Genomic DNA, 12,725 nt, shown 5'->3' on the forward strand with positions numbered 1-12,725 from the left:
GGTTCGGTTCGCTTTTAATGCTCCTTAGGAAGTAGATTTGAAGAACTTCAACCCAAGCATCAAGAGTGGAAAAAAGTCCCGAGACAAGCAGGTTTGAATAAATGTCATGAATCTGGCATCTTCTGTCATTGTTCAGCAAATCCCAGGCTAGTGTTGTAAGCTTTTTGGGGATCATGCTTCCCTATGAGGGTCTAAGAAAAGCTACGGTTCTTGACCCAGGGAAAACAAATCACCTATAGCCATCCATCCATGCATAAATCTGTCTTGAATTCTATGCAAAAAGCTAAGGAGGCCCTAGTTGCCTGAAGCATCCCCTTGCCTAACCTTTACTTCTTATGCTGTTTGAGCCACTGCCATAGCTCAAGCCAGCCACCTGAGGTCTTCCCTGCTGCTCAGCACCCCTGCCCTGCATAGTTGGCACTGACTTCACAGGACAAACACGACGGCTGAAAAGACATGGAGAGATGGTTAACCAACAGTATCCGAATGGCCTTGAGATTTGATTCCCCGCTGCTGGACATGGCCTGCTCTCTCAAGCAAGGTGAGCCAGCTGACCTTTTGGTCTTGACTGTAGGCCAGAATCCAGTCCTCCTGCTTGGGGTGGAAAAGCAAACTCTGGATGTAGAAGTTCAGCCGGTACTTTTGATAGGTTGCTCCTTCATCTGAGCTGATCAATAAACTGCTTTCAATCTCCGGATCTGTGAGCAACATAATCTGCAGCCAAGAAAGAAAGAAAGAAAGAAAATATTTATTTTGATAAAAGGAAACCGGAGAGTGTTTAGTTTATATATTTATCAAATTTGAAAATGATCTATGTTTTTGACAAAGGGAAGGTCAAAGGGCAGCCAAGGGATCTGTGGCTAAACACAGACCTCCAACTCCATCTGGTTTATTCCCTGACCTTGGCCCAAAGTCAGGAAGCAATTTTCACTAAGAAATGGAAGAAGAATTGGTGAAGAAGGAAAATTGAGTTGAGGCTTGGATTCTAATCATTTCTATGGGACCCCTTGTTTCCTTCTAAGGTGACTTCCTTCATCTGGAATATTTTCTTCTTTTCCTAAAATGCCAATTCTCCTCCACACTAGGCCCTGTCTCCTGTCCATTTGGGGTGCAGATTCAAGAGCAAGATGTGTCCCAGTCTGTGTACACGTGGCGGGAAAAGAATGTTTCTCTTCTGCCACAAACGCTTTGGTTCCACTTCATCAGCAATATTCTATGCCATGCTATTCTGAGCCCAACTTTCGGAATCTTGAATCTAAGACCGAATGATCAAAAGGCTCATTCATGGTAGACACCCTATCTGTCACCCCGCTCCAGTCCTTCATCCGCGCCCCACCGTCCATATCAACCTCTAGCCTACTACACCGGTTGCTTATTTAATTTACCCTCTGAAATCCCCTTTACAGGAGCACAAGCTCTGTGAGAACTGGCCTATTGATCTGTATTGTTCACAGGAAACGCTCAGCAGCTGCACTAAAGCCCAGCATATCTCATCAACTCCGTAAACACGAGCGCGTGTCCCGGGAAGGACTGAGCAGAAGCATGGGAGGAGCTGACGCACAGTCACGTGATCCTAGGAAGATGTCTGCAACCGTTTTGAGATGATGCCCACGCAGGCTCCCTAGACAGAGCAATCGGACGGCCTCTCGGCCTTTCGCTTACTGACAAGAGAACACGGTCTTTGTTGCTGCGTTAAATGCCAATCAGTGGATTCACTCATCGAAGCCCCGCATCCAGGAGGAGGAAGGCACCCTAGGGACACAGCTTGAAGTGTGTGGCTGCTAACTCAGAGGTCAGAGGTTTGACTCCAGCAGCAGAAAGACGCATCAATCTGCTTCCATGAAGAACATAGCCCTGGCAACGTCCCGGGGACAATTCCATTCTGTCCTTTGGCTGGCGACGCGTCAGAATGGATCGGATGGTGCCTGGTTTGGTTGACTCTTTTAGGTGCAGATCATCAGGCCTGACTCCCATAGACTTGGGTGAAAATACTCCACTTCCGATGCTCCAGGGATCTCCGCCCGGGCGGCGTTAGCCACCCACAATCAGCAGGGGCTGGAGGAGCTGCCCGAGAATGTTTTATTCTCGCGCATTATGACTCTAGGAATGTGTGATAAAGTGCCTCATTCTCAAGTCTCGGCAGGTCTCCTTTTACTCCGTCAAAGCGCACACCTGATATCTTCAGACAGGAGGCCTTAATGCTTCCCATTGACTTTCCCCCCCATCAGCTTATTAATTGGCACGCTCTGGGTATGGTTCGGGGAAGCATGAAAGATGTGCTGAATGTGTGGCTGTGTGAAGAGAAAGCACTGCAGGTTTAAAGGATGCAGCAGTTCCAGGAAAAGGTGTGTTGTGTGTGTGGGGCGGAGGGAGGTGGGGGTTGAGGGGGGTGGCAGTGAAGGCAGAGAAAGGGAGAGACAGGGACAGGGAGAGAGGCCCTGCGTGGGGCGGGGGAGGGGATGAAGAGGGAGGGAGGAAGAGAAGAGAGTCAAGTCCGAAAAGAGCACAATGCATGACAAACACACGGAGCATTCTCATGCATTTGCAGGCAATCATATTAAAACCTCCCAATAGTTCGTGTCATCTTGGAAAATGGTGTCCTGTCAAGGAAAATGGCACTTGAGGATCTATACAAGACACACTTCGTCTGAACTGTGCTTGCGTTAGCCAGGTTGAATTCAAGGTCCCTTGCTGTCTTTCAACCTCTCCTTCTTGAAGAAAAGGGACGCTGGGGGCTGGGGGGCTGTCAAGTGCAGTCTGGACATGATGAAAAGCATGCACGGAATTGGAGACTAATTGCCTCTCGGATCGGGTTCCAGTGAAGCCACCACCCACCAACTATAAATTCTGACAAAGTTATGGCTTTCTCTGCCTGGCAGTCACAAGGCCGACCGTGTGCTCTGATTGGAGGACCGACGACAGAGCCATCAGGTAATCTGCCATGGATACACTCACATGGCTTCATTAAAATCCATTGTATGCATTAAGCAAGGACGTTGAGATGGCTCTTACATCCACAGGGCTGTTTCCAGGTGATTTCATATTTACTGGCACATAAAAGCTGTCATTTTTTGAATAACAAATAAGCCATCAAATGATCATATTGCTTTGTGTCTCCAACCACAATTAAAAATAATGTGCAACAACCTTTTTGCACTACCGCCGAAAAGTAATTTCCATAATAATATGAAGAGGCTCAATTTTATAGAACATCTATTGTCTCAGGCAAGGCGGATTTTTCTCCCCACTCCTCTAATTTTCTATGTCCCTGTTAACCAGAATAAGCTTCCTCTCTTCCCATGAGGACAGACAGCACCACCTGCTTCCACTGGCAGATTGCTTCATCAAAATAACAACATTGGACCGACGGACGATCTGAAAATCAGGAGGATTATTTTTGGCATGTAGCCCATATTCTGGATACTCATTTCTATTCTAGGTGAGGTGATTGTACCTGTAAGATATTATGTAGGCAGGTAAGAGTAGAAGGGTAGTGGGGAAGGAGGGATATCCCAACTCTCTTCAACTATATGGATACTTAGTGTTATAGAAATATAGCTTCTGACTTTCTGGATTCTTCTAGGTATTGACAACCTGCAGTCCCAAATCTCCTCTCCTCTCTGTTCCTGTCACCCCAAATGCTCCATTTAGGCACTTGATATTTTGGAAAGAGAAGAAGACAGTAGCAACAGCGTCCTGTGAGATTTGCAGGCATGTCTGCACTACACAGAGCATCCAGCGGTCCCTCCCACAAATCTCTTCTCAAATCCACTCAAAACAAACACGTCAGTCTGGATGCATTTCTGTTTAGCCTTTTTTTATTGTACAACCAATTTTGTAAGGCTACAAAATAAATTGCTCATGACCCCGTCACTCCGATGTGTTAAGCCATGTTTGTGTTTCTTTCTCCATATCTATAGATCACATCTTGGATTTAAGCTTTCCATTTGTTTTGTTCTGTTTTAAATGAACACCAAAACCTATAGCCATCTTCAGTTGAACTCTAAACATATAAACACATTAGCATGCACCACAGAATAACGTACTCAATCACAACCTTCATGTTAATTGAGTAATTGGTCTATGATTGGTGCAGTAGTTGAAATAGATTGTGTACTTACTTGTTACTGCTTCTTAACTGAATAAATAAAGCCTTATTTTTTAACTCTGAAAGTAGAAATTCTTTAGTAAACCTTAAATGAGTTGGACTGAGACCTGTTATATTGTAGGTTAAGAAATTTAAAAGGTTAATTAATTAATTAGGGTCTACATAGGAAATGATTCATCTATTTAAGAAAAATGTAAGTATATATTAAATGTTATCTAGCCTTTAAACACAGGGAGAAAGACTTGGTTTTCTATATCCACAAACAATTCCAGTCTCAAAAACGCACAATGGCAGTTCTACTCGGTCCCATAGTGCATAATGTCGCTGTGAGTTAGAACTGACTTGATGGCAGTATATTTGATTTGGTGTTTGGACACAGATGGTGGTATGGATGGTGCTGTTTATATGTGACAAAGACTTATGTTCTCATCCCTGGAAATATTTTTTAAATATTAAGCTTTAGTAGTGAATGTCCTTCAAAAATAATAGAATTTCCTACTCAGGCCTCTAAATAGCCACTTATTGCTAGTTTTTGGAATCAACTCAATATAAATGGATTTTTTTTTTTGGTTTGGTTAGTTCCGAATGGCTTTCCAGCCTTTCCTGTACTTCTCTTGGCTTTGAATAACTGTGGACTCAATCACAAAATTTGGTGTGAATACGCTTTTGCTCTATGACCAGAATAACAGAATTTTAGGAGGATTTTAAAAGCCCCTTGAGTCCAAGCCTTGGTGAACTACCTGGAAAGAGAGCCACTGTGCACTTGGCACAAAGCGGGGTCCACAGCAGGTCAATGTATCGCCGTAAATTAATAAGTGAACAGATGGAGACATGATTGGAGCAGGGAGTCCTTTTCATTCTTTCGCTCTGTGGAATGCAGCCCACAGCACCCTGCACTTTTCAGAGGCCCAATCCTCCTGAAGGAATATCTGTTCTCTATTTGGGGACAAGCAAGGTGGAAGTCTGCCTTTAACAGGAGAGCAATTATCCTGGGTTCCGATCAGCCCACAAGTGATTAGAACCAGTTTACTTCTGCCTTGCAGGGGACACTGACTGCAGCCGCAGATGAATTTTTTTCCATAGAAAGTCAATAATGGCAACATGGGCTCCCGCCACCCAGTGCTAAAACAGTTGTTCATCGTCCACTTTGAGCAGAGGAAGAACCTTTATTTGCTTCTCCTAGGGATAACGAATGAACATGAAATGTAACACGTATTTGAATTTATAGATTTCAAACACGTCACTTCTCCCCTTTGTGGGGGATTAGTGCTCCCGACAGCTCGCTGTCTTCAAAAGGTAAATGCATCTTCACTCCTTTGGACGTGTTGCAGACTCAACACATGGCTATTTGATGGCACCCTACTGAACGTTGGTAGACAGCTTCCTGACGCTTCCAGATGTCTACTGAGGAAGCTCTTCCCAGAGGAAGGGGACTTTTACCTGACCCCCTAGAGTCCCAGAGTCTTTCCCTCTGGGTGCTTGTAGAATTCCCTCAGATTCTTTTCCTCCAGGTGCTAGTAGAATTCTCTCATCAGCATGTTTAGATGAAACAGAGGGTCTAGGGGACAGCTTCACCACCTCTGGGCATATACTTTTTGCCAGTCATTTATTAATTTGTAACGTAAACACCATTCGTGTAAGTGCTGTTCATTGTCGACTTTCTCATTGTTGTTCATGGCTAGAATTAAGGAGAGGCAACCTGAGAAAACGGGAAATGTCCTCAAGATTATGGAGGGCCGCCCTGGCTGCCACCAGGGGCTCACAAGGCAATGATTCTGACGCTGGCAAAGGGGCTCCGTGAGCAGAAGCAGACTTGATGACCCCTAAGAGCCACCTGGATACCTTTGCTTCGCTCACACGGTGACTTGGCTTCGGATGCTGATACCGCAGGTGCATAATAGGTGTTTTTAATAATGATCAATAATGACAGTGACAACGAAAGACCACACTCATGGCAATTAGGAACTGCAGTTGTCTACTCATTTTTACTCAAGCCAAAAAAGTATGTCCATGCATCAACAGTTCAAGAGGCTATTTGCAAACCTCTGGGCTCAAAATTAAAAATGAATTAAACAAAATGAAATCAGAGGGAGCAAGCAATTTGCTGACCAAGCTGGGTGAAAGAGTTGCCTATTCCCAAAGTGGGCTAAGCATCCATTTGTCCCAGGTCGGCTCAGGGGGAGAGCAGTGAGTGCTCATCAACTGGCAGATCTTGGAAGGGCAGAATTAGGGAAAGTTACCCAGGATCCAAGAACGATCCATGAAAAGGAAACCGCTGCTGTCAAACAATAGGGAGAGAAGAGGGAAGTGATTAGATTGAGAAAAGTTCAGTCAAGTTTACATGGAAGGAAATGAGTCTGTAGAAAGTCCAGCTCAGTGCAAACCCCCTGTCCTAAATCCTCCCCTTCCTGCAAACTCAGTGACGCTCACTTGATATAAGCTCAGGTTCCTTAACACACGGTGGGGTCAGTCCACATTAAGAAACCCAGAGCTCATCTCCGCAACAGATGACCTTCTTGTGACACGAAAGGTGAGCTAGTGGAAACTCTGGGAAACTGGCAGTGTATTCTACGAGAGTTTCTGCTTTATGTTTTTGCTTAAACTATATTTATTTGGAATCCAAACCCAAAGATTTGACATTTCCAGAGAAGAAAAGCTTCCAAGGAGCATACCAAAAAAATCAAAAATCAAACTCATTGCCAATAAGTTGATTCTGACTCACAGTGACCCTAGGGGGCATAGGGTTTCCAGGATATCAATCTTTTAGTGATCAGACAGCCTTACCATTCACCTGGTTTAAGGAGCATGTAACGTCTGCCTTGCAGGTGACTCTAAACAGCCTCACTAAGCTGTTACGCCATGCCTAGTAACAGTTACTTGGAACAATAATTAATTCAATACTATGTCTGCCCAACCTTACACAGTACACAGGAATTAAGTAAGGCTCACCTGGAATGTCAACTTAAAGTGCATCAGGTTGCAGCCCTTAGAAGACAATCCAAGAGAGAAAATGTATAAGAGAATTCATTTCTCTAACACCTTCTGAACACAGTCCTTCATTTGAGACAAATTAGAGCACCTCGTCCTTAGAAGCATTGTGAGTGGCTCCGATCCTCCACAGGGGAACCATACGCTGTTGTACAGACAGCTTGACCTTTGGTGTGGAACAAGAGGCGGGTGCCTATGAATGTGCTTCCCACAAAGAAGGGCCAATGTTTTGACCTTAGCCAATATTTGGGGGCGAATGGGTGCCCCCAAATATTCAATATAACTCTTCTAGTCATAGTCTTCTTATCTCTCAACAATGACCGGGTGGGACCATGCACATTGGGTGTCTGTCCCCTTTCCCTGATAGGTCTAAGAGAAGGATTGAGGTGAGAGATACTTGTGGGATGATATGATTCCTTAGGAGTGGTTGTTAACAGAATTCATTGTGATGGCAAAAACTTGTCGTTCAAATGTAGGTTTGGTCAATTTGCCAACCTGATAGGTATACAAGGAGCCATCTCAGAACTGGCATGGGAGGTTAGTGACATCACCACCATCGATAAAGAAGAACCAGGTGTGGATCCCCTCCTCTGGAGGCTGAGATTCCTGGACAGTGACCCTCCTTGATCCAGGGACAGAAAGCGGTGACCTCAGAGAAGCGGCAGGGGAGTGGCAGCAGCCTCAGAAGGAAGGGGAAAACACAAGACAAGAGAGGTGGGCTTCCTGGACCATGGGCTGAGTGAACCTGAGTACTTTCAGGGAGGCGGCTTACTTGCAGAGTTGAGTGCCTCTGGAAACCTAACTGGGGAAGCTAGTTTTGCCAACTCATGGAGCTGGAGCTGAGCACTTTCTGGCTGAGGTTTAGGGCAGTGTAGCATGACCTTTGTGCACTTGGCAGGCAGCACTCAGAGTGCTTTATAATATTGCATGGGCAGGGCAGAGGCCAAGGCGCCATGTGGCTGAGTGAGGACCACCACCGGAGAGAGGTGTGCCTTCTATCCTAACAGGAAGATGTGTATCCTGAGCACTTCTACTCAAGAATTGTAAACTTCCAACGGACTTCCCTTAAAGACACCATCATTTTGAGTGTTGTCTGTGAGTTCTGGGTGGCCGCTGCAATGAATTATAGAACCCAGAAGAAAACAGGCTGACAGCTGGCGTCAGATTGCTAAAGGAGGTGAGAGAGTGTGAGTAGGTCTGACCTCCGCCTCATTGGAATCATCCTTGGATGGACATTGAGTTTAATTTCCCTCCCCCTTTATGAAGTAAGGGGGGGAGGTAAGAAACTGCCTCCAGACCATTTCTACAGTCCTTCTGTGTAGAAAAGGATGGGAGTGTGTTTGGTGAAGGTCATTCAAGTCATGAGAAGGACAAATAATGGGCTAAACATGTTTACCAAATGTTTGTTGATTTGTTCCAAGGGGCTATCTTGCATGCTGCTAGGACAGCTTGAAGCATCCATGTATCGTATCAAGCATCCACGTCACCAGTATCAACACACATCACTGGTTGGTTTCAGTGTAGTTTCTAGAATATGGCAGACTAAAAACAAAGGCCTGCCAATCTACTTGTGACGGAAACCTCATGGATTATAATAAAATGATATCTAAAATAATAGCAAAAGATGAGCCCCTAAAAAAAATAAAAAAGATGAGCCCCTAGGTTATAAGGCCCTCAAAATCTAATGTCTATACCAATGAAGTCCAGCACACCAATGATTGTGAAGATGGCATAGGATAGGGCAGCCTTTCTATAGTACAAGGAATTGCTGAGTTAGCTTTACCTGCACCTAACAAGTATATGCTACAATCACAGGAAATGGCATAGCTTCATAGCTTCTGTCTTATGATTTGGGTTTCACTTCAATTTTGCCATTTTCAACAGCTCAGAGCTCACTTACCATTATTTTCGTCTTTCTTTTATAATTGTAGATTCGGTCGGGTTGACATTTTGGATCGTTAATGAAATATTCCAAAGTCGAATGTACCCTGCCTAACCTCCCAAACCCCATCAGCTGGCTCTCCCTGACTCTGCTTTCCCTTCTCCCTCCCTCCTGTGGATCACCATGCTGGTTTTGAATCTCTGATGCAAACTCAGTATGCTCATTGAAGATAGTGATTGCAGTAGTTATATAATCTGTTGTCACTTTGAGCCTTAAGAGTGAATGGGGTCGAGTGGAGCCTGTCAATCATGTCACAGTTTGATGACCACACTTGGAGGTGCTAAGGAGATAAATAGCTCACTGGAGGCAGGACACACTGGCTCCCTTGGAGACATTGCAACTGACAAGACATTTGGAGCTATTGTAGAGCCGGGAGCAGAAGGAGCCACGTGAATGCTTCCACTGCCACTGTATCCAAAAGACTTTCCACCCACTGGCCTGTGATCTTTCTGCATCCGGCATCATTACATGTGTTGCATGAGTCTCAGAGGAATTGATAGATTGGTAGCAGACATACGGGCTAATATTGGACATATGAACTTGATCTGGAATGGGCTGGGATGTTCTCACAATATTCAAATTCTCTTGTATATAAAACTTTCATTTTTTTAAAATTATTTTTAAAGCATTTTATTAGGGGCTGATACAACTCTTATCACAATCCATACAAACATCAATTATGTCAAGTACACTCATACATATGTTGCCATCATCATTCTCAAAACGCCCGCTTTCTTTTTGAGCTCTTGGTATCAGTTACCCATTTCCCCTCCCTCCTCACTCCCCCCTGAACCCTTGATAATTTATAAATTATTATTATTTTGTCATATTTTACACCATCTGACGTCTCCCCTCACCTACTCCTCTGCTGTCTGTCCCCCAGGGAAGAGGTTATATGTAGACCTTATAATCTGTCCCCCCTTTCTCCCTCACCTTCCCTCCACCCTCCTGATATTGCCACCCTCACCACTGGTCCTGAGGGGTTCATCTGTCCTGGATTCCCTGTATTTCCAGTTTCTATCTGTGCCAGTGTACATCCTCCAGTCCAGCCGGATATGTAAGGTAGAATTGGTATCATGACAGTGGGATGGAGGAAGCATTCAAGAACTAGAAGAAAATTGCATATTTCATCGATGCTATATTGCACCCTGACAGGCTCGTCTCCTCCCCGCAGCCCTTCTGCAAAGAGATGTCCAATATCCCACAGATAGACTCTGGGTCTCCACTCTGCACTTCCCCTCATTCAAAATGCTATGATTTTGTGTTTTTTTCGTCTTTGATGCCTGATACCTGATCCCTTTGATGCCTTGTGATCTCACAGGCTGGTGTGCTTCTTCTTTGTGGGCTTTGTTGTTTTTTAGATGGCCCCTTGTTTATCTTCCAGCCTATGGGACCCCAGATTCTGTATCTTTTGACAGCCAGGCACCGTCAGCTTTCTACAGCACATTTGCTTATGCACCCGTTTTGTCTTCAGCATTCATGTCGGGGTAGGCTCGTGTGCTTCTTCCATGTGGGTGCTTCTTCCGTATGGGCTTTGTTGTTTCTTAGCTAGATGGCCACCTGTTTATCTTCAAGCTTTTAAGACCCCAGTTGCTATATCTTTTGATAGCCGGGCACTATCAGCTTTCTTCACCACTTTTGCGTATGCACCCACTTTGTCCTCAGTGATCGAGTCAGAACAGGCTGGTGTGCTTCTTCCATGTGGTTTTTGATGTTTCTTAGCTAGATGACTGCTTGTAAAGCTCTTTCTTATATACATATGAATGTCTATGAATTTGTTTCTCCACCCAGAGTAACACAGTGATATTAATAAAACAAACAAAAACTTTCCTCTGGTTCTTAAACGGTTCTTCCCCCCCCCCCACTATCATAATCCCAATTCTATCTTATAAATCCAACAAGACCAGAGGATGTATACTAGTACAGATAGGAACTGGAAACACAGGGAATTCAGGACAGATGAGCCCTTCAGGACCAGTTGTGAGAATGGCAATACTTGAGGATGAAAAGAAGGTGGGGTAGAAAGGGGGAACCGATTTTAAGGAGCTACATATAACCTCCTCCCTGGGGAATGGACAACAGGGAAGTGGGTGAAGGGAGACATCAGACAGTGTAAGATATGACAAAATAATAATAATAATTTATAAATTATCAAGGGTTCATGAGGGAGAGGTGAGCAGGGAGGGAGGGGGAAAATGAAGAGCTGATACTAAGGGCTTAAGTAGAAAGCAAATGTTTTGAGAATGATGAGGGCAACAAATAGACAAATGTGCTTGACACACAATGTATGTATGTATGGATTGTGATAAGAGTTGTATGAGCCCCCAATAAAATGATTAAAAAAATAAATGTGCTTCTAACGTTTTGGACAATAAAAATGCTATCTTGAAAAAACAAACAAACAACAACAAAAGCAACTTCCTATTGATTGACCATGGATTGGGTACTAAAGTCTTAAAGCATTTTTTCATATGGTTTGAAAAAACACAACAACAAACCGTTCAGTGGACAGCATTACGCCCATTTGACAGATGAGGAAATTGAGGCTTACAGAAGTGAAGGGACTGTCCAGTTGATTGGGAATCATCCAGACCTCATGTGACAAAGTAGAACAGGTTGCCCTTCCCAGACTGCAGCTTTCCAGCAGCACACCTGCAGGTCCTCTCACATTGGCCTACTTTAGCTGTGTAGCCACGTGCTTAAGCCTCCTGCCCCCAGTGCGCCTTTAGTTAGCGGTGATGCTACTTATACCATCCACTGCCTGGGTTTAGGCATCTAAGATCATCTAAGATCAGCCGCGTGAACGCGATCTGCTTACATTCTGGGCACATGTTACTGCTCTCACTTGACAAAGGATGGCACATTTAGTACTCTATGTTCTGCTCAAACGTGACAGTCGAGTTCTCAAAAAGCAAAAGAAGTAAGTCTTGCATCGCAAATCTCATGTAAACATTGCCTTGACAGGAAACAGAGAGCACCACCAGGAGGGAGGAAGGAGCCGGAGAACAGAGGCTCTCAACCACGAGATGATGAGTAAGACAGTCTTGAATACAGAGAAGCTATTTTTATGATTTTAAATATAAAGTTGCGGGGTTGGCAAAGAATATTGAAAGCACCATGGATGGCCAGATAAATGAGTGCGTTTTAGAGGCAGTGCAGTCAGAACTAAAATGCACTTTAGAGGTGAGGATGGCAGGACTTCATCTTGCGTACTTTGACCATGTCACCGAGAGGAGCCAGTCCTTCGAGAAGGACATCATGCCAAGCATGTAAAAGTGGCCTGGGGGTCACATCTGATGTTCTCCTGAATTCATGAGGGAGAAAGAAAACGAAATGGAGCATCAGCCCCCAAACCAAACTTAGAATCAGCCCAAGGCCAATCCTGTAGGCAGGAGTCAGATAGGCCTTCATGCCTACAAACGTCTTTCCAATTCTGACAGCAGCCTTCTCTCCCACTGCATTGACGGTCTCTGCTGGAGTTGATAACTCATAGCAGTGGCCACATGGAACGCACAAATGAGACTCAGGGTTATAAAGCTTCTTATGGAAATCAATAGGTTATACTTTGAAACGAGAAATGCTCAGGATCCAGTTCTTAGATCAGGATACTCTCTTCCTAGCAAGCCTATAATCATTCCTCTCTGGACTGTAACCTCTCTGCCACATGACCTCTTGGCCTCTCCCCTG

General features: G+C 44.6%; 1 protein-coding gene across 4 annotated transcripts in view; it reads right to left on the minus strand.

Annotated features, from left to right (window-relative positions):
• SORCS1 (sortilin related VPS10 domain containing receptor 1) overlaps positions 1-12,725 on the minus strand; it is a 630,965-nt gene that overhangs the window by 236,039 nt on the left and 382,201 nt on the right. For all 4 annotated transcript variants that reach the window (XM_075534299.1, XM_075534300.1, XM_075534302.1 and 1 more), the window contains exon 4: positions 556-714. In XM_075534299.1, the coding sequence (XP_075390414.1) occupies positions 556-714 (159 nt within the window). The remainder of the gene's footprint in view (positions 1-555; positions 715-12,725) is intronic.

The sequence above is a fragment of the Tenrec ecaudatus genome, chromosome 16, assembly GCF_050624435.1.
Source record: "Tenrec ecaudatus isolate mTenEca1 chromosome 16, mTenEca1.hap1, whole genome shotgun sequence".
Classification (NCBI taxonomy): Eukaryota; Metazoa; Chordata; class Mammalia; order Afrosoricida; family Tenrecidae; genus Tenrec; species Tenrec ecaudatus.